Here is a 23,648-nt window from a genome sequence, read left to right on the forward strand (position 1 = left end):
GAAAGCAGACATGGTTAGAACGGGAGGCTTTTACAATATAAAACTCTTATTGAGGCTTTTACAATATAAAACAACTCTTATTGAAACGTACTGCATCGCCTACCTTCGGCGTCTGACTATTTGCGTAGTCAAGGGAGAGACGGAGCAGCAACTGGGGGCAGGCCCGCTACACCACAATGATGCCAATCGCAGCTCAAAGCGGCGACAACCAACGTCCACTGAAGGCAAACAAAGGGCCTCATTTATAAAACGTACTTACGCACAGAATTGATCTTAGACTGTGCGTGCGATCAAATCCACGTCTAAGTACAGATTTATAAAAACCGTCTTAGACGTAGAAAAGGACGTATCTCTACGTCTGGTTTTAGTTCGTGTAAGTACATTTCCTTGTGGCAATACTGGAGTACTGCAGGAATTTAGAACTCAAAGCGCCGACACGCAGTTTCATCAACGTCAGCACCACCGTCACCATTAGGGCTAATGTTTCGCTCAATAAAATCAATTAAACTATTAGAACAATTCACACATGAATGAGATTCACGTCTAATAGGTATTCCGTTTTAATTTCACAAGTGTAAAACATTTCGCTCAATCTATAGCCTATAGAAAGTCTAATAGTGGCTTAGTTTTCATTAGGAGATATGGCTGCATTGGCGTTGTTAGAGGATATTGCCAACTGCGCAATAAGGAGAGAAAGGGTTTCTTCGTGATCGCGCAGACTTTTTGACACAAGATGATGTATGGCTGATAAGCAGGTACCGCTTGCCGAGAGCGTTGTGCCCAAATGGCCTCTCGTCTACAGAGGCGCACCAGATGCAACCAGGCCATACACGTTCAGGTTTTGGCTGTTGGATTCCTGGCTACAGGAACGTTCCGAGGAGAAATTGGAGACCAGTCGAGCAATCCCCGTCATCATTAAGCAAAATTTAGCCCGATGTTCTTTGCAGTATTATCCCTCTACATGCCCGCATCCCCGTCATCATTAAGCAGAATTTTGCCCGATGTTCTTTGCAGTAGCCTATTATCCCTCTATATATGCCCGCATCAATTAGAATTCCATACAGTGCCCAGGAACAGCAAATTGTGAAAGAGGATTTCCTGCGTAAAACAGGGTTGCCAATGTATTCTCATCCAGATTGTGCACACTCAAACAGCCTAGGAAGCCCACTTCAATACAACACATGCCCGTGCGCGGTCGGTAGAGGAGCGCACCAAAGCCAAAGCTGCCGTAGATGCGGCTACTGGTGCTTCGGAGACGTGTCTACTACATTTCACATACTTTGCTTTTGCCATTACGCCACCAGACAGGCTTTCTAACGATGTTTTGGCCCGCATCTGCTGTTCCATCAGCAGAACGTCGATGTCAGCCTCACTTTAATTCTTCTGTTTACATGTTTCTTTCTTGCTTGCCACTGTCACAGAGAGTTTGTGAGGATGCGCTCTGTTTGTGCATTGATATTATGCTGATTAGATTAAATAGGGGCGTTTTGAGGGCGGAGATTCAGTTGCGCACAATTTCACGAGCATTTGTGATTTATAACCGAAGGATTGGCGTACACGTGTTTTTTGTGTGTACGTCTGTTTACTGTGGATCTCACTTACGCTCATTTCAGGAAATGTCTTAGACAAAATGTAGGATGGTTTTTACGCAACGTTTTATAAATGAGGCCCATTGTCAGCTTAGTGCAAACTGTGGTTCGCTCACGTAGAGCGACAAAGCATCAACCAATTACCCCTCCCCTCGCACAAACAAAATGACCACTTGGTAGACAGCTAGCCTGCTACAAAAGGAGGGCTACAGTAATTAGTAAATCACGGCAATGCAGCGCTAGTAGCAGCAAGACGTTGTATTAAAACAGCCCACATACCTATGCCACAGCGTGAAGTTGCGACAAGTGTACTCCTCTCGTACTACTACCATCCAGTGACGGCGACTTCTGTCCTATAACATCGGAGAGCACCCCTATATCCGCGGTAGGATGACGTACCCATTTACCACCACCGTGCCCACAGGTGGGTGCAATCAACAGGAGCCTAATGAGCATGCTCACACATGTTGTAGAGGCCAAAGTGTTAAGCATTCAGTGGCGGTCCGTGCATTTCACGACTAGGCCTTCAGCGATGTCCTACACGATGTTAAACTGAGTGAATCCACCTCCTAATACCATCATTATGACGCCATGGCTCTCGAACCAGTATATTTTATACAGAAAGGCAGTATAAGTGAGCATTGCATCACCTTAACATAGTCGAGTACAACAGACTTTATTAATATTTCCGGAGCATTTCAAATCAATACACCCGTATTAACAATACATTAAGAGTAGTAAACTCTAAGTTATATGATCGCTTGGATATTACTGTCACAACTTAAAAATAAAAGGCGATTTTCAGGGATTAGTCTACAAAGTTTTATTAAGTCCACCAAAAGTAGCCTATGTTACTCAATGTGAGGTTTAACAAGTTTAACAAGTAACATCGCATTGTCCCACCTGCAAAGCAGTTTCATTAAACTTCCCATCCTCACGATATCCAGTTTTTCTTGAAAGTTCCGTCTTGAAAATGGCGTTGTAACTGTATCAAAAACTGGAATTATCAAGTTTGTGTAAACTAATTTATTTGAGTTGGTTAATGTAATTATATTTAGTCTTACCAATTGAAACAACTAGAAGAATAAGCATTGAAACCGATGTACGTCGTTTTAGCCAGCTAAAGCTGCTGAAGCACTGCACCGGTCTGCCTCAGTATCCAATCAAAGGACGTTTACGTGTCACGTTCAACACGAGGAAAGAAATCTTCCGGGCCTTCTAGAAGGCCCAGTGTCGCCAACTCGAAATCTTATTGGTTGTCACAACTGTCTGTTTCAGTTCATTCAACTTAAATGAACTGAAACAGCAAGTTGTGATAGCCAATCAGATGTACACGGGCCTTCAATGTGAATTCTGAAGGCCTCAGGGAAGATTTCTGTTCTCTGGGAAGATTTAAAGGAGCGTGGCAACACATGATAGCGGAAATATGATTGGATGAAAGCTCTAACATAAATGAACAACGCTGGAAGCATGAAATGAAGATAATGGACTATGGGGAATCATTTAATACATATTTATGAAAAGAAAATATTAAAATTAAATTTATTTTATTACATTTATTTTCTGATGATGTTTAGGCCAGCAGAGAAGGCCTTGAAGGCCCTGACGGACCGCCACTGTAAGCATTGTATTGTAAATAAGAATTCATGTTAAAAAGATATAATTTTGATTATTAAAGTTAATTTGATGGTTAAAGTACTAAATAGGATAAAAACATGCTAGAATGAAGGTGATTTGGTTAATATGTGGGAAATAGCGTACTGCCTCTTTAAGAGCAAGCCAACTCTGGCTTAATTATGTTTACTTTCTGTTTTGAGATTCAGATCTTGATACCGGTGGAAGCAAACGGTTTTCTTACCTGCAACTGTCAACTGATAACTTTTAGGAATCTTTTATTTCATTTGCGAAGTGTTTTAAGTCAGTTTTGTATCAAAGAATAAAAGCGGAGATTTATATTTTTATTAAAGTAGTGTAAGCCATTGCATTTTATTCAAGATCTTTAAACCTCTACACATGTATTCTCAAAAAGCCAGTGTGAATGATAACATTCAATGGTAACATAGTCTAAACATCCCATTGCATTTGAATGCAATTAAATGCAATTGCATTCGAATGCAATCTTTACCAAAATGGACAATTCAACGTCTCGTCAGCGTCTGAACCCCTGATGCATAATTTAAAAGGGAATTAAAACATTGAGTTTGAGTATGAGTCAAATGTCAATTTACTGCTTCATCATTAAGGCTGAAGGTCATCTCTGTCCTCTCGACTGGAGCCTTCAACTCTGGCAGAAGAGGTGTATGCAATCCCATTTATATATTTATAAAGGAATAATAAACATATGCAGTTGCAGATTTACTGAGGAAAGGAAGACACATGTGTATTTAACTTTCGCTGAAGGCATTGCGTTCCTCCCATGGACTAATCCACTTTTCTTTCGATAATTCCTAAATTCTGTGTTTATTGCAAAAATATTTGAATGCATAGTCAACCTCGAAAGGGGAAGTGCGCACCGCTCCAGTTACCAGTCAGCCATCTTTGTATCCCCACCTAGATTCACTTGTCATTGCTGAAATGAAGCGTTTCTATCTTTGTTTCATCGTTTGTTTATTTAAAAAAAATAAAAACCGTGACGTAAAATATGTACGTTCTTGACAGTCAAAAAACACTTGCATATGGCTGGATTTAAAGTTGATGATATGTAAGTCATTGTGGTTTTAATGCATTTAATTGTAATGGTGTCATGGAATCAAAATACATTTTTATTATTTTGCTCGGCGCCATCTGTATTTATTCTGGCCTGAGGTCCCAAGCGAATGTGAGTTGCGAATGTTGTCCACCAGATGGCGTGCTTATTCTAGGAGCCTGCTCTATTTAATCTGGCCTGATGTTCCCAGTGAATGTGAGTTGCGGATGTTGTCCACCAGATGGCGTACTTATTCTAGGAGCCTGCACTATTTAATCTGGCCTGATGTCCCCAGTGAATGTGAGTTGCGAATGTTGTCCACCAGATGGCGTGCTAATTCTAGGAGCCTGCTTTGTTTAATCTGGCCTGATGCCTGATCTATTTATAGAAACCATTCCTCACAGTCATCCTCACAATTCTCGCTGAACTATACTCACCTTGGACCATCTTAGAACCTGCTAACTTTGACGGTGACGTACTTGACGATTCAATAGGTCATTGACTCGTCACTCTCTTCATTGCGGGTAAAATCCCTTACACTTTTGAACTTTGGCCCTCAGGGTTATTCTCTAAGAGTGGCATAAAGAAGCCATCTGAGGGGGATTGAGAGACTTAATTTAGTTTAAATAAATATTTTGAACATCAGGAAGAAACAAGATAGCAACATGGAGAATGATCCAGAGTTAAAAGTGCAGTTCAGTTCTCCATGCAGTGTGTTGCATAAGCAGGTTGTCAGCCAATCACGTGAAACGTTTCAACTCCTGCCTGTGGAGTAATTTTATCACTGAAGGGCAAGATAAGAGTTGACAGGTCCTAAGGGAACGATGGCTGTTTCACGTGTTCAGGAACCAATCACTGCTTCATGTGTTCAGGACCCAATCACTGCTTCACATGGTCAGGATCCAATCACTGCTTCACGTGTTCAGGACCCAATCACTGCTTCACATGTTCAGGATCCAATCACTGCTTCACGTGTTCACTGCTTCACGTGTTCATGGCCCAATCACTGCTCTAATGTTCAGGACCCAATCACTGCTTCACGTGTTCAGGACCCAATCACTGCTTCACGTGTTCAGGACCCAATCACTGCTTCATCATTAAGGCTGAAGGTCATCTCTGTCCTCTTGACAGGAGCCTTCAGCCCCTGGCAGAAGAGGTCAATATAATCAGATTTATATATTTATAAAGGAATAATAAACATATGCAGTTGCAGGTTTACTGATGACAGGAATGCACATGTGTAATTAACTTTCGCTGAAGGCTTGCCATTGCGTTACTCCCATGGACTAATCCACTTTTCTTTCGATAATTCCTAAATTCTGTGTTTATTGCAAAAATATTCCTCAACCTCGAAAGGGGAAGTGCGCACCGCTCCAGTTACCAGTCAGCCATCTTTGTATCCCCACCTAGATTCACTTGTCATTGCTGAACTGAAGCGTTTCTATCTTTGTTTCATCGTTTATTTATTTAAAAAAATAAAAACAGTGACGTAAAATATGTACGTTCTTGACAGTCAAAAAACACTTGCATATGGCTGGATTTAAAGTTGATGATATGTAAGTCATTGTTGTTTTAATGCATTAAATTGTAATGGTGTCATGGAATCAAAATACATTTTTATTATTTTGCTCGGCGCCTGCTGTATTTATTCTGGCCTGAGGTCCCAAGCGAATGTGAGTTGCGAATGTTGTCCACCAGATGGCGTGCTTATTCTAGGAGCCTGCTCTATTTGATCTGGCCTGATGTCCCCAGTGAATGTGAGTTGCGGATGTTGTCCACCAGATAGAGTGCTAATTCTTAGCCTGACGATGTCATACTCATAATTCTAGTCAGAATATGAGTCTGATGCTGAGCCATTGGGTTGTGATTATGAGGCGTGTTTCAACGAACCAGGAAAAAAAATGCCTCTTCGCTCAATTAGATACCTACAACTAATCAGAGCAACATAGTATGACCATCTGATACATTAAAACTTTTACCGGATCCCGTAAGAAGGACGGCAAAAACATATTTTCAATCGACAAATGCCTTGATCGCGTTTCTCTGTTCCTCTTTCAAAATGAATGCGCTATCAATATCTGTGAGATATGCCTGATCACGTACTTATTAGCAGCAAGGCTATAGCTAGCTACCATTTGTTTGAATGGTTATTTTATCTACGCGTTAGCATAACCTATCAATAATGGTCTGGAGCGCTTCAGTTAAGACCTACAATCCTCGGCAACATTCGTGTTGCACATACACAACTAACCGAGTCAATGTAGACGTTTTAGATAGCTTAAATCATATAAAATATGTCCCACTAAGCTCCCGAGACGGCGCCATCTTTGTTCGATGTATATTCTATCTATCTAATCAACTCAAGCGTTGGTTGGTCATCTGTCCATCAACGTATAAAGCCCGCCCTTACAATTCTATTGGTCAGATCACTTTTCCGAGACGTTTAATCTCTCCCAACTAGCTCAAGTCCAGACTGAATCTACCAGACCAAACATTTTGTGGGCGGAGTTCAGGCTGGTATCCAGGCTAGCTTATTCTAGGAATATCTTTTAATTGATTTTTGGTGAATATTTAAAAAACTCAATTTCATACCGTTTCACTATTATGCCAGATATCAGCAAAATGTCACCTGTAGTAATTAGCTGCCATTGGCAACTACTACAGCAATCATAATGAAAAAATAACTTTTTGTTGATTTTTGGTGACCATTTTAAACATTGACATTTATATTGCTTCACTACGATCAATCAATAAAATGTCACCTGTAGTAAGTAAACGCCTATTATTGGCAACTACTACAGTAATCGGAATGAGTCAATATCTTTCGGTTGAGTTTTGGTGCATATTTTAAATATTTAAATGCATGCTGTTTCATGATGGCAGATATCAGGAAGATTTCACCTGTAGTATGTAGTTGCCTACCACCGGCAACTACTACAGCAATCAAAATGAGAATATGCAATCAGAATGCGAACGCATCTTTCGAAAACGAATATCTGTCGAATATCGAACGTCCGGCTTACTTATTCCCGCTGCCTAAACGCACCTTAGATTATCATAATACAGTCAGATGTAAAACGTGATGTCAGTGTGTGAAGAGGCGCAGCCAATCAGACTTCTTCTATTTGCCTTCCTTGAAAAGTGAGTCAATGCGCTGCGGAAAGTGCAAAGGTAGTAGTTGGTGAGTCTCAATTTGACCACCGTCAGCCATCCCCGACCATTTATCGGAAACGCAACGTTCAACCTTCTCAGCTCAAAGGAATTAAACTCTGTCGCTGTTTGCAGACTGCCGTCAGACGTAACGACCTTGCAAGTTGTTGGTTAGGTAAGGAATTCTATATTACATCTGGTCTTAAATTAAAGCTACCCGGCAAAAGTATCGATTGACAGATTAAGTACCGGCCACAAGTGTCCAAAAGCACAAAAGCCAGGTAACTAAAACCCGTAAAATAGTGAAGAGGCCAATCAGTGGAGCGCCCTCTGCCATAAAAACATGTCATATGCCTTGCGATCAAGGAGGTTTGATTTACGACTGACCCCACGTCTTCAAGCACTGATCAGGAAGCCAGCAGTAGCTTGTGGGATGTGGTGTATCATTGTCCAGGGTCTTTCTTTCCTTCTGGGGAAAAATATAGCTGTGTGGTAAACAACCCCATCAGCTCAAAGTAACAGACTTGACACCTACAGATTAAACCACACACATGTCTCTCCCATAGGCTTGCTCAATGATGTGTGCTTACAACTTGTCTTCTGGGAGGATCGCTTGTTTTAACTTGGCTCCAATCTGTGCAGAATAACATTTGCTCTGTTAGTGGTGAAAATGCCCTTTAGACTGATCCCAGCTGTTTATTAGAGGAGTGGGAAGTGAAGTGAGTGGGAAGTTGGAGTCAGGGTGAGACACCGGGGCAGATATGGATGGTAAACTGCTATTTAAAAGGCAAAAGCCATTTAGAATGGAATCTGCCTTGCAAACATCTCCTGCTTACTTGTTGCAACAACAATATAAACTAAAAGATGTTTCTGTTAGTCAGAGAGAACAAATAATTCAATGCAGAATTGAGCTTTGAGGTTACCTGGCACCTGAAATACCCATGGGTTTTATGTCAGCAACCTGTCACTGGCTTGGTCATAGGTGTTGTTATAGCCCTGGCTTGAAGTGTAGCAACATAATGAGAACACAAAACCCCAAACTTAATTTAGTTATTTATCAGTATAAATGCGGAAAGGGTAGGTGGAGTGTAAGCTGCATTTCCTGCTGCCAGGGAAGCAGCTGCAGAGTGTGTGTGAGAGAGGGAGTGTGAGACCCAAAGTATCTGAAACTGAGGTAAACAATCAATAACACAAAGAAGCAAATACCAGGCCTATAAGATTGTGCCTCAATATTTTACGGTAAAGTTATTAACTGCGGCAGCATTAACAGTTTCTTCATCGACAAACAGAAATGTTGGTGCTGTTACCCAAAGGAGGAATATCATGAGTGAAACTTTCACTCAACCTGCAACTGAAGCTGCTAATGCAGTTTAACACCCCAGTCATCAAGTCTCATCAATCACAGTCTGTTTTGGAGCCACTTAACAGGACAATAACAGACTGCAGTGGACAGTAAGGATCATTATTGCCTCCTGCCCACCCTACAGGACTTTTACACCTGAACACAACAGGATCAGGCAAAATAAATTACCACCCTGAACACAACCTCTTCCAACTTCTTCCCTTCTGGCAGCCCCTCTGTATGCCAAAGCCATCAAACATAAGAACAGTGATATCTACTGAGACATACCTATTCTCATAATTCTGGTTTTATTATCTATTACTATTACATTAATATCATACTAAATCGAGTGGCATACAAATGCTGTACAGTACCCCTTTCCTTTATATCATACAAATGCATCCTATTGTCTACTGTTCACACTTACACTTTATAAACAGTATATTGCTTGTTTCTTTTTATATTACATGTATGTTACATGTATGTAATATGTATCTGTGTATATAGTGTTTGTATATTGTTTTAAGGGCCACCAATGACCAGAGCCCATGTTTTTGTAGGCGTCAACATACCTGGCCTGACATTCTCGTACCAATCTGTCTCTTATACAATTGTAGGAGTTGGTTTTATATGTAAACATAGAAAAGATGAAACTAGAAATAAGAAAATTAAGAAGGCAATGAAATTAATTCTCTTCATTGTTTTGACACATGCATCAGTGTAACACATCTTTACATGAGCTGGACCTGAAGTTGATGACATCATGCCGAAGTTGGTGATTATAGTTCTGATAATCCTGCTGACCGTGTCTGGGGTCTCTCCTGCCTGTGGTCGAGCTGAATATCTTTTAGGGCAGGAATGCTGCCCTATGTGTGGTCCTGGTAAGTAGCAGTAGTAACTGTGTCATAGAACATTACATGCTCCTTCGTTAAAGCTTTCTTCATGTTTAATCAATGAGAATTAATTTCATTGCCTTCTTAATTTTCTTATTTCTAGTTTCATCTTTTCTATGTTTACATATAAAACCAACTCCTACAATTGTATAAGAGACAGATTGGTACGAAAATGTCAGGCCAGGTAATGAATAGTTGTAATGGTTGTAAGGCAGAATTCCCTCTGAGAATGTCCCTGTTCTGGATTACATCATTCACAGTGTTTGGTCAGGGAGATAAAAGGTAGTGGTCACACCACAGCTTCTCAACCTGGACTGTTTGTTTACACGGCAACCCCCATGCATTGTCTTTTCACTGGGCTGTTGAGGTCAGCATGTCAGAGATTTGGGCTGCCGTAGCTCTCCACAGTTGGACAGTTCTGAGTTTTGCTTTGTTAACCCTTGCTGTGAATATTTCGAGCATCACTATATCTAGAAAGTATGATAACGACCGCCGCATAACGAGAGAGTGAGAAGGAAGCCATCGCTGGGCTATCATTTTCCTAGCTGCTGTTGAGCCAGCTAGCCATATGTTCCTCTGTTTTTCAGTCAAGTTCAACCCACACTGTAAAAAATGTGCATAAAATGAATCATGAATAATACATTAATAATTAATAAAATCATGTAATAAAAAACTGTGAATAGAAATACAGTAGAGTATTGCTTATTTCACAATATTAAAATACTAACCGAAATATAACTGTTAATTTTAAATTAAGAATATGCATATTTCTTTGTAGAAATGATATATGGCTGTAATTTACAGAAAGGAAAACTCTAATACAAGAAGCAATGCAATGCAGTTTAAATTACAACATGGTGGTGTAAAAATACGAAACAAAATAATTAATTACTGTTCATTTTAAAGTAAGATTACCCATATTTCTTTGTATAAAGGACTTTTAAGGGGAATCTGCATGAAAAATCAGTTAAATAACAGTGTTATAATGTGACTTAAAAAGTTACATAATGTTGTTTGCTTGGTAATTCACTGTGAAATTCAACGGGATTTGATGTACAATTGACAACAACTGGATGTACATTTTTCTGAAATAATTCGTTTTATAGCATAATAGTCATGCAAAATCAGCATAAATCCAATGTACTTCTTCTAGTTTACTCCGCTTGACTGGGTAATACCAGGACCTTCACTTTTTCGTTGAGAAATTGTGTTGATCGCCTGACTTTGAAACGATCGTTGTATTTTTTATATATTTTTTATAAGTTATACAGCTCAATACTCAACTGACTTGTTAACCGAACTTTAACAAAGTCATACGACTTAACACACAAGTGATTGGCTGTTCAGGTCAGATGACAAGTTTTCACCAACCAGAGACCGGAGTAAAGTTCCAACTTCCGGTTTCAATATGGATCCCATAGGAAATACATATCCTCTACCTACAGCAACACCACATGAATATAACCTGCAGACCTGTAGTACACCACATCCCCAAAGGTGGCTTCAAAACACCAACACTGACTAAACTCGCTCAATTATGGCGAAACTCATATTAAACTCACAAACAACATTTTTAACTTACAGTCTAGGGTCAGGGGTAGCGCACCTTGAAAATATTTGCAAACATTTTTGTGGCTCGAAGTTTTGGTTGGCCCTAAGGCACGTTCCTTGTCTGCCAAATTGTTAATTCTGCACTGCATAAGGTTCATACACGTGTAAATCTTCCAGCTTGGTGTTCTCCGTCATTGGTAACATTTTGGCTGTCCATAGAAGATAAACCCATGTTTGATTGACGTATTAACTCCTTATTTACTCATTAAAGGTTATTATGTACGGAGACACTGCACTGAGTTCAAAAGCACTTCATGTGTTCCATGCCTGTCATCTACCTACACTGATGCACCCAATGGACTGGCGTCCTGTAAATCATGCACAGTTTGTGACTCGGGTAAGTCAAATATTTCAGCAGTTTTGTTTTGCCTTCCTCATTAATTACATTTTTTGTTCCATCTATTTATATTGTTTGTCAGTTCTTTGCACTGTTGATTGCAATTCAAATGTTTTTCTATCAACTTCATAATCACTTAATCCTTATATAGGTAAAGGTCTAAGAGTGAAGAGGGCGTGCAGCTCCACTTCAGACACACTCTGTGAGCCTCTGGAAGGACACTACTGTACTGACCCAATCGAAGATGGCTGCCAAGGAGCTTTGGAACACACACATTTGGGCATACATTATATCAGTTTTTTTATCAGAGTGGTCAGCTCATACTTATTCAAGTAGGGTTGGGACTATTTATTAACTCCCCCTTCTGTCCACCTGGTAGAATACTTGAACTCTGATAAGAGAAGTGGTGGAATCTACATGTGAAACCTTCTTCTCTCCCTTGAAACGTATCATTGTAAAGAATACAAGCTTGTTCCTGATTGAATACCATTCTATGAGTCTTCATTCCTATATGGTATTAAAAATGACCATCACCATCAACATGTGTCCATTGTCATGGATGTCAGGCTAGACACAAACTTAACGAGGATGGAGTTTATTCAGTCAATTACAGATAACAGGTAAACGGTAAACTGATCGGGGTAAAGCGGTTAACTGAACAAACTGAAAATAGTCTAACCTAGGAACTAAATATACAAAAGTAAGAGTAAGAGCAAACAGGGGGATCTTATATTCCGGAGCTTGACGAAGGTATGTCCATACGAAACGAGACCAGACAATAAGCTGTAACTCAGACTATATGCGTTGGAATGCGTTGATCTGTCAAGGTTGACGGATCCCCATTCACTTTGAATGAGGATCGGTCAGGGATCCGTCAACCTTGACAGATCAACGCATTCCAACGCATATAGTGTGAGTCACGTCTAAGTGTAAGGGAGTAAGGAGACTAAATAGTATGGTGGAGGGAGTGACAGGTGTTCATGATTAGGGAATCAAGTGACTGGGAATGTGACTGAGGGAGGTGAGTTGAATCAGGAGAGGGAGTGGCAGGGATCAGTGCTGGCGTACAATCTGTAGTGAGTGATGTGTGTTTTCCTTTATTTCCGACTAATTCTATTTCACACACACACTGATGCAGAAAACAAGAAAGGCAACACTTTACAGTCATATGTTAGCCACTTCATGCTTTCATATCAAGCCGGTCTGTAATTCACTTTTAGCTGGTCTTCCCAAGAAAACAACTGAAAGACTCCAGCTCATTAAAAACTCTGCAGCTAGACTATTAACCAAAACTAAAAGGAGAGAATATTAGTTCAAGTTCAAGTTCAAGTCTTTTATTGTCAGATGCACAGAACCAGTCAGGATGCTTTATATTGTGCATCTGTAGAAATTGGTGAGGATGACTGGATTCATGCCAAACTTCCTGAGTCTCCTCAGGAAGAAAAGGCGTTTCCGGGCAGCTTTGACCACCTTATCAGTGTGGGCAGACCAGGTGAGATCATTGCTGATGTTGACCCCGAGTAACTTGAAGCAGCTGACCTTTTCCACTTCGGATCCATTGATGTGAAGGGGTGTATGCTCCAACCCCTGCCGTCTCCTAAAGTCCCCACTCACCTCCTTTGTTTTACTGGTGTTGAGAGAGAGGTTATTTTCCTAACACCAAGTTGTTAGGGTGTCAACCTCCTCTCTGTAGGCTGACTCTTCATTGTTAGTGATGAGGCCTACGATGGTTGTGTCATCAGCAAACTTCACGATGAGGTTGGAACTGTGCATTGTCGCACAGTCATGAGTGAACAAGGAGAACAGGAGAGGGCTAAGCACACAGCCCTGGGGGGCGCCAGTGTTTGTGATCATTGTGGCTGACGTGCGGTCACCAAGTCTCACCACCTGTGGCCTCCCTGTCAGAAAGCTGTAGATCCATTTGCAGAGGGAGATGTTAAGTCCCAGGTCCACAAGCTTAGAGACGAGTCTGGAGGGGATGATGGTGTTGAATGCCGAACTGTAGTCAATGAACAGCATCCTCACATACGAGTTCCACTTTTCCCAGCCAGCCAGTCGGAGGGGGCGGTGTGCACTGTCAGGGCGATGGCGTCGTCTGTAGACTTGTTGGATCGATATGCGAACTGCATAGGGTCCAGCGTGGGTGGCAGTGAGGAGCAGATGAATGATTTGACCAGCCGCTCCAAGCACTTCATGATGACAGAGGTGCACGCCCTCTTCACTCTTAGACCTGTAGCTACAGGGAGACATTAACATCCATCCTTACTGCACTGGAACTGCAATAAAACGGAAAGTTATAAGAGACATTATAATACAGCGACTGACAACGACATCTCTGTTCTGTTCATGTTGTCTTTCATGCAAGGCACTGCTGAGGTAGATTTATCATTTCAAACTGTTTTCAACCCTTAACAGGATAACTGTTAATGTGACGTACCAAACAAAAAACAACAAATAGTTTTACACAGCAGGAGTGTGTGTTACCTTAACTTACAGGAGTGTGCTGTGGGTTTTCTGTGACGGCGAACTGTGAATCCAGTCAGGTGAAGTTGACACAGATTTTCTTTGATTTTATAGTAGCCTAAGTGATTACGTGATTTGGACAATGAAATTGACAATATTATATTAAACACCTTAATTTTCTTGATGCTAAACGTTTGACACACTGTGACTGTGAAATGTATCACCGTAGGTCGTAATACTTGCACAGCACTGAACTGCAAGTATGTGTACGTTTTCCTGCTTTGGTCCAGCGACTTTAGCAGTATCAGTTAAATCTCTTCAAAGATGTGTGCAACTGCAACTGAATGTGGTTAGCGCGTGCTTGTATGAGTGCTCGAGAGCTTTTTTTTTTTTTTTGTGCGCGAGCATTTTAGGTTTCAGACCACGCGGGTTTGATCAGCCCGGAACATTTGAAGTTCTTTTTCACTTGTGGAGATGAAAGCAGATAGTTGAAGTGTATGAAGTCTAACCGCGATTGCTAACTAACCCTAAATCAATATCTATTCAACTATGGATTAATGTTTTCATTTAGTGAGATATCGTTTAATCTTCTCATCGTTATGTCCGCAGACATGGACTCTGGCGATGTTGCCCATAGACATAATGTCTATGATGTTGCAGACAGCTGCTAGACTTAACGAGATAGCAAAGTCGTCTGCTAGGTAAGTCTTTCCCTTTAGCACTTGACACCAGTAACATACACCACATAATTTTGTCTGCATCAGGGGGATTTTTTTTTTTTTTTAGTTCTTCAGCTTGCAATACTTTTTGACGGTCCCTTTCGGGGTGAAAAGTGAATTCTAACTGAAAGTAAACCCAAACTGCTCATCAATTGCACAAGCAACATGGCTAATTAATCCTCATCAGTTGCACCAGGACGACAGAATAAGTTAGCTGCAGAAAATTTAATTGGTATCCAAATTATTAAAAATGCAGCTATGTGGTAGAGAACGCCCTCAGCTCAAAGTAAGTTCATCTGTGTTAGTGGTTACGGAGCAGACAGCGCTGCTTTCTAGGAATCGGATCTGCGAGAAATCTGCTGCCGGAAACACGCTGATCAGATTCTCTAGAATGCAGAGCTGTGGTTGACACACAGATCTCAACGATTGGCATGTTTCGGTGGTTTCACTGTCACGTTTCGAGTGCAGTACCTGTGCAACTCTTAAGCTACGTTGAAAATGCAGCTGTGTGGTAAACAACACCATTCAGCGCAAAATAATTTCAGCTCTGTTAGTGGTGAAAGTGCCCTTTAGACTGATCCCAGCTGTTTTAGAGGAGTGGGAAGGTGGAGTCAGAGTGAGACACTGATGGATGGTAAACTGATATTTAAAAGGCAAAGGCCATTTAGAATGGAATCTGTCTAGCAGCAAACATCTCCTGGTCACACCTAGTTCCTTGATGGAACAACAGCAAAAACTAGAAGAGTGTTATATAAGTCAGAGATGTTGCTTTTTGAGCAACAACTTAATATTAAAGAGAAAGGGAGGCAGTCACAGATATGTTTACTTTTCTACAAAAAACAGCCATAAAGTAAGAACTTCTACCCAACGCTAGGAGTGCATGGTTAACTGCTGCCAGCAATCTGTGGGTTACCACAGGGTTTGCCGATTTATCTAATTTGGGGCTGCCATGAGAAAAAAATATCCTACATTAGGCTACATCTAGTCTTGAATTATAGCTATTCGACAAAGTAAAGATTCGCCTATCAAGAAGTTACCCTACGCGTTCAAAAGCACAAATAGCCAGGTAACTAAAAACCGTGGGATCATAAAGATGCGGGTGGGGTGTTGATCATGGGAGAACAAGTGGCATTTCGTGGGCATGATGAATCTGCTCTTAGTCTGAGCAGGGGTCATTTCATTAAGCTTGTAAATGCCAGATAGTCTTGAGTTCGATTTGCCTCACTGGAAGAGAGGAGAATGCTACTGGTGTAAAGTGAGTTGGGCAGGATCTTTATATATGTATTTATTTTTAATACCAATCATCAAGAGATTGTCTCTTCGACTACCCAGTTATGAAGAGATAGAGCATAGAAAAGCCTAAATGTACATTTTGTGTTGTACATAGGCATACTTTGATAGCCTCAACCCTACACAGCATGCATTGCAAAACATTTGTAACCTGGATTATATCGTTCTTATTGTGATCTTTGAAACAGAATATCTTTTTTTATATAGTTTAAATGATTACTGGATTTGGAAAATGAAATTGACAATATTATATCAAACTTGCGAAATGATAAGGAACACCGTGATTGTGAAATGTATCATCCTAGGCCCTAGTCTAACAATTGCTCATGTGCTTATCGCGCTTTTGACAAAGATTTCAAGAGATAGCGACGCTCATCAGCGCAAAAGTCTATAGCATCTCTCAGAATCTGTCATAGACCACAGCCCAACCCGAACCCTTCAACCAAAAGCGGAAACAGAGAATAGAGTTCCATTGTTAAAATGTTCAGGTGCAGGCAGGTTTTATGAGTCAGATTAACCACAGAAGCAGCTGCCAATATATGTGGAGGCCACCTCGTAGTCTAACCCCGGTTGCAAACTATCCTCAGTTAAATGGTCTACTAAACTATGGATTCACTATTTCATTTAGGGATGAATCGTGATCTTTTCATCGTATCTTCACTGTTTAAAGCTCAGAGGCTGTTGCGGACTGTTGCCTGCCTTAACGACCGAACAAGTCATTAGGCAAGACTTTTACCTTTACTACTTGAATCCAACAACATAATCCTGCATTCAATGAATTTTGTCTGCATTAGAAGGATTCTTTTTTAGTTCTTCTCCATTCACCCCTTTCGGGGTGAATAGTGAATTCTAACTGAAAGTAAATCCAAACTGCTCATCTACTCCAGAAACAGCATGGACCATTAATCATCAACAGTTGCATCATGATAAACATAATAAGTCAGCTGCTGAAGAATCAATTGGTTGCCAAATTATGAGAAAAATGCAGCTGTATGGTTAACACCATTCAGGTCAAAGTAACTAAAGCAGACTGGACACCTGATTCCCTACACTACGTACAGTACAAGTCCAAAAGCTCCCGATCTCTCCCATAGGCTTGCTCAGTGATGTGTGATTACATGTTTACATGTTGTCTTCTGGGAGGATCACTTGGTTTGAATTGGCTCTGCCCTGTGCCGAATCAAAATTGCTCTGTTAGTGGTGAAAATGCCCTTTAGACTGATCCCAGCTCTTTATTAGAGGAGTTGGAAGGTGGACTCAGAGTGACACACCGGGGCAGAAATGGATGGTAAACTGATATTTAAAAGGCAAAGGCCATTTAGAATGGCATATGTCTTGCAAACATTTTCTAGTTACTCCTGATTCGTTGTTGCAACAACAGCAAAAACCAGGAGATGTGTCAGCAATGAAAGTCGGAGAATCTGACTATGAGTTGGTGGCAGTATTGAGCTGTTTTTTTTGTTTTGTTACCTTTCAGCTGAAATACCCATGGGTCTTACATCAGCAACCAGTCACTGCCTTGGTCATAGATGTTGTAACAACCCTGGCTCATAGGGAAGCAACATAATGAGAACACAAAACCCCAGACTTAAGTTAGAACTTTATTTATTAGTATCAATTGGAAAGGGTAGGTGGAGTGTAAGCTGCGTGTCCTGCTGCCAGCAGTTGCGGAGTGTGTGTGTGTGTGTGAGAGAGAGGGGTGTGGCCAGCTCTTAAAGGCATCTGGCACCTGCAGGTATTCTCAGGTGATTATAGATCCAAAGTATCTGAAAAACAATTAAACAATCAATTAAACAGTTAAACAATCAATAACACAAAGCAACAAATACCAGTTCTATAACAGTGTCCCTCAATATTTAACTACAATTATCGACTGTGGCAGCAGCAACAGTTTCTTCATTGACTTACAGAAATGTTTGTGCTGTTACTCAAAAGGAGGCTACAAATCCAGATTATCTCCACAGTCACCAAGTCTTATCAATCACAGTCAGGTTTGGAGCCACTAAACAGCACAATAACAGACTGCAGTGGACAGTAAAGATCATCAGTGCCCCCTGCCCGCCCTACAGGACTTTTACACCTAAAAAAACAAGAACAGGCTAAATAAATCACCGTAGACACCTCACACCCTGAACACAACCTCTTCCAACTTCTTCCCTCCTGGCAGCCCCTCTGTATGTCACAGCCATCAAACATGAGAACAGAGATACCTACTGAGACGTCCCTATTCCCCTTATTCTAGTTTATCTATTAAATTAATATTCTACATTTTGTGCCTCTATATCATACAAATGCATCCTATTGCCTACTGTTCACATTTACACTTTATCACCAGTATATTGCTACCAGTTATGTAAAGAGCCCTGATAATAGAAAAGCACTAATTAAACTAGAAATAAGAAAATAAAGAGAGCAATGAAATAAATGGTCTCTTCATTGGTTTGACAGATGCATCAGTGAAACTTTAGGACATGAGGTTGCTGCACAGCTTTGTGGACGCAATCTTTACGTCAGCTAAACCCAATGATGAAGCTGGAGATTATAATTCTGATCATCATGATTACCGTGTCTGGGGTCTCTCCTGCCTGTGGTCGAGCTGAATATCTTATAGGCCAGGAATGCTGTCCTATGTGTGGTCCTGGTAAGTAGCAGTAGTAACTGTGTCATAGTACATGCCATGCTCCTTCGTTATAGCTTTCTTCATGTTGCATCAATGAGATAAATCCATGTTTGATTTATGTACTAACTACTTATTTATTCATTAAAGGTTATTATGTACGGAGACACTGCGTTGTGTTCAGAAGTACAGCATGTGTTCAATGCCCGCCATCTACCTACACTGATGCACCCAATGGATGGGATTCCTGTAAACCCTGCACAGTTTGTGACTGGAGTAAGTCAAATATTTAAGCAGTTTTATTTTGCCTTCTTATTTAGTGAGTTAGTTATTTTTTGTGTGCATTCTATGTATATTATTTATGTCCATTCTTAACATTGTTGATTGCATTTGTAATGTTTGTCAATCAACTTTATATTAACTGTATATCCTAATATAGCTGCAGGTCTAAGAGTGAAAAGGGCGTGCAGATCCACTTCAGACACACTCTGTGAGCCTCTGGAAGGTCACTACTGTACTGACCCAATCAAAGATGGCTGCCAAGGAGCTGTGGAACACACAAAGTGCTCACTAGGACAGTACGTCAACCAAACAGGTTAGACAATCTTCTGTAATTACCTTGTAGACACAACTATAAGACTATTGATTAACACCCCCTTCTGTCCACCTGGTAAGATACTTGGTCTCAGTCTGTTTGAACCTGTGTCTGATTAGAGAAGTGGATATACAGTATCTTCATGTTAAACCTTCTTCTCTCTCCATTCTCTGACTGGGTCTTTATTCATCTGTGGTATTAAAAAAGACCATCACCATCAACATGTGTCCATAGTGGATGATGTGTGCTTTCCTTTATTTCTGTCTGTCCATGCAGGTACAGCAATCACAGATACTGTGTGTGGTGACTGTGTAGGCGACACATACTCAGATGGATCATTCACATCCTGCAGACCACACACACGGTACGTTCATTCACATGGAATGTTCCAAGTTTAGCAAGGATTATACACTTATTTATTTACTTGTGTATCTAAAATATAACTATTTATGTGATCTCTGTAGGTGTGAGTTGATTGGACTTGTTGTCCTAGAAGGATCATCTTCTTATGACACTGATTGTGGTCAAAGACGAAACACTGTTGCCATTGTAGCTGGTATCATAGCTGGTGTTGCAGTCCTGGCTGCTACGTGTGGGGCTGTGGTATTTATATGTAATTGAAGGAAGAGGACAAGAGCAGATCAACAAGGTAAGAATGTTCATGTTTCTCATTATTAAATGACTTTCATTATTAAGGCCTCCTGTTTTCATGAATGCAATTGTTGAGAATGTAAATGTATGTTTTTTTTCACCTCTCAACTTTTTGTTTGTTTATACACATACTCATGTACATTCAATATTTGTGTAAATTCAATATTTGTGTTTAAATGTAAACTATTATTTATTATTGCTGTTGAATTTTAATTCTTTAAATGTGTTTGTATTTATTTGTTTAACAGACCCATGTTTGATAAACGACACACAAGAGAGGTCAGGCCATACTGTAACTGAGGTACAGATATTCACTAAGACTTACGTCCATTTCTGTCCTATCTGTGTGCGGTTTATTTGCCGTTGGGCTTATAATGTTAGTATTTATATAGGAACTAAGTGAATTATGTGGTAGCAGTCACGATACGGCAGGAATCATGTGATAATAATGGTGACAGCCTTCTTTTTTTACCACTGAATTTGATTTTTAACATCCTAAGGAACAGCCAGAATCTCATGTTTTCTGTAACACACTATTCTCCCAAAAGACGGAAGTTAGGTTAGAATGAAATGGCAGCATAGAAACACCATTGCAATTGTGTCATGTAATTGTATTTGTATCGTGTTTGTAAGTTATTTGATATAAGACTATATAGGCATTAAATGTGAAATACATACTTACATGTATACAAAAGCATTTTCATGTAATCCACACAATAGGCATGTTTTCTTTAGGAACAGGACAACAATAATCCCTTTCTCTCTCTTAACCCATATACTTAAACTGTTTTTGAATCTTACCATTGCAATCCCCAACTTAATTTTCTTTTATTTAAAAAGTTTTGTAAAAAGCCTGCAAGATTACGGAATTAATTCAGTGTAAAATTCTGTCTGCTTTACATGGAATATGAAAAAATAGTTGGTGGACAAGTTCAAAGAGTAAAAAATTAACTCATCCAGTTTTTTTTCTGTCCAGGTGCTTATGGAACAGACTGAACCTGACAGGACTGCCAAATGACCTGTTCTCCTTCTGGACCAACTGACCACAGTGCCACCTCTCTATTACTGCTGTGCTACACCACCTCACTACTGCAGAGACTGCTGCCCTGAGATGCCAGAGTGGGGACCTGCATACCATGATCAGAACACCACTTGCTGGATGAGGATGTTATAACTCGATCAAAACACATTTTGTTTGTGGTATTTCAGCACCTGCTTTTACTCATAAGGAGGATTATGCTCTTTCTGAAGGAGCCACATTGGACTACTGAAGGATGGGGAGGCCAGGGCACACAAGCCTGTGCCGTCCCAAGTCCATGTTCCTGAGTTTTGCTAGATAAGCAGGGAAGAATCAAACCTTTTGGTGGTCCTCCATCAGTCCCTGCTGTCATTTTCTTAAAGGCAGAATCTGCTAATCAGTTTCAGTTTCGTGTAAGGATGTTATTTGAACTGTTTCTCAAGACTTTTTAATAAAGCAAGGGATATGTATGGACATGTACAAAGAAGGCAATGGACAAAAACACAAAAAAACAGCTGAATGAACGTAGAGAAACCCTGATCATTTAACAATCTGATGTCCTCAAGGCCGCGCTGTGAACATCAGTAAATATTATTACGCTCTGTCTGGGGACCCGTTCCATACATGTTTACTGTGAAAGTATCTGCAGCACTTCAGCACTTTGTATTTGAAGCACTTTATTGTTTAACAATTAGCTCTTTGCAGAAGAGAATTCAGCAAATAAACCCTATTAATTTTTGTAGCGGTGGCTTGCCATCTTTTTCCTCATTGGGGTTACCTACTAACAACACTCACTGTCAGAAAGCTCAACAGAAAAGACTCCCTTGAGGAAGTGGGTGACCGCTTACAGCTTTGGTCCATTGAATGTATTACTGTAAACTGAACATGTGATACCTGTTTGATGTCTCGGAATAATATTTTTGTAGAATAATGTGTAATAATGTAATTATATAATAATGTGAATAATAATGTTTTTTTTTTTTTTTTAAATGTCTGTCATGTTTGGGTGAATTTGAGTGGTCTCAGAATGGTACAGTGGTCTCAGCCTGCAGCTGAATAGATTAGTTTAATCATAGATCTCAGAAACATGTACATTCTGGTGCCAGTGGGCTTCAGGTTGACCCCCTCTGGAGGTGACAAATCCCTTCACTTGTCCTCTCTGTGTGATCCCCCATCAGTGTAAACACCAAATTCCATGTGATGAATTATTTAGCCAAATGTAGGACTAAACAAACGTGTTAAAGGGTAAGATAGTAAAAGGACCTTGAGTACTTTGTAGCCAGAGACTCCTACACTCCATGTGAGCAGCTAGGTATAATTATATCCCCTCAATGTTTGAATGTTTCATAGGTTTTCTCTTGTTTATTTATATCTGGTATGTTGGCGCCTCCTGCTGGGCAAATGAAAACCCTTAGTCAACCTGAGTCAACCCCATCTTGCAGAGTGTTAAAAACATAAATATAAAATATTTCAGACATAAAAAAAAAAACTAGATACACATGGTTTGAAATGTAGTCCTAACTGTGATATCACGTCGTTTTGCTTCTATTTCCTGGTCCTTGGAGGTGAGAGTTTGTTGGTCCACGGTCCACACACTGAATAAAGGAACTTGATCTGTCAAATTCACAATATAAAAACAAATTAATCTAAGGTAAGTACATTGAGCAAGTCAACTGTTTGTTACAGTAGATTCAAATTGTAGCACAGAATACTTTGATGAATACGTGTTTAGCAGAGGGCGTTGGTGTAGGACGAGACATCATCCAGAAATGGCACTGATTTGCTGAAGTATAGTTCCGCCCGAGTGCACTGTACTAGCTAACCAACCTTTCACCACACCCAGTAGCCTTCACTTAGTGTGGCGTTCTATTGACTGGAAATAGACCACTTCAGGTTGAGAGGATAAAATATGTGAATTTGCCAAACCTCTTCCGCACATTAGACAGCACTTCCCTGGACCAATCAGATATTTTGCTCTCAGACAACAGATGAGCTCAATGTTTGGGTGAGCAGTGAGCACACCCCGCAGAGGAGGGGGTGGGGTGAGCTGGCTCATTAGCAGGTAAAGGAACAGGTGCTTGAAACAGGTCGCTCTAAAGGCTGTTTTAGACAGGGTGAGAAGGGTAGGCCTACTATTCTGCTTGATCATTGTGGTATTTTGACCAAAGCATGTTGCAGACATTTCATTGAGCTTTTCAACTTGTGGAAAAATGGCCATGCCAACAGAAGAGATTTTATTTGGTGAGAGATTCCACATGCTCTTAATCAAGTTATTTCTTCTCTTGCATCGCATGTCATAATCTGTAGGGGCGCTGAGTTCCAACTGGTCAATATAAAACTGAAAGTAAATCCAAGCTGCTCCTATAGGGGAGAGTGGGGTAAGATGTGCCAGTGGGGAAGTTGTGCCACCCCTTATTTATAGGGAACCATAGAAAAAATTGGTCAAGTGACCATATTTTTGAAGAGTCAGCCATTTAACTCAGCCTGCAAAGAAGAGAGTCTCTTTGCAAGAGAGATAAGCACATTTAAGTCCAATAAACAGTTTTTTGCCTTCCAAAGTAAAATTTCTATGATCACGGTTTTTTGATTGTTGTGTCTAAACGGGTTTAGACAAGTTTAAAAACATTTCACACATGTTTTAGTGCTTTGGTAAGCTACACTATGAGTCTATATAGTTAGTATGAATT

General features: G+C 40.3%; 1 protein-coding gene across 1 annotated transcript; it reads left to right on the top strand.

Moving 5' to 3' along the window:
• Positions 1 to 1,979: 1,979 nt before the first annotated feature.
• On the top strand, positions 1,980 to 19,913 carry LOC308361082 (tumor necrosis factor receptor superfamily member 14-like; the record flags this gene model as incomplete). Its single annotated transcript, XM_080833326.1, has 7 exons — positions 1,980 to 2,013; positions 9,508 to 9,648; positions 11,483 to 11,608; positions 11,760 to 11,834; positions 19,203 to 19,292; positions 19,569 to 19,656; positions 19,757 to 19,913. 7 exons carry the CDS (start codon positions 1,980 to 1,982, stop codon positions 19,911 to 19,913), a joined length of 711 nt encoding a protein of 236 aa, XP_080689452.1.
• Positions 19,914 to 23,648: the final 3,735 nt, after the last annotated feature.

The sequence above is a fragment of the Sprattus sprattus genome, assembly GCF_963457725.1.
Source record: "Sprattus sprattus genome assembly, chromosome: 2".
In the NCBI taxonomy this organism is placed as follows: Eukaryota; Metazoa; Chordata; class Actinopteri; order Clupeiformes; family Clupeidae; genus Sprattus; species Sprattus sprattus.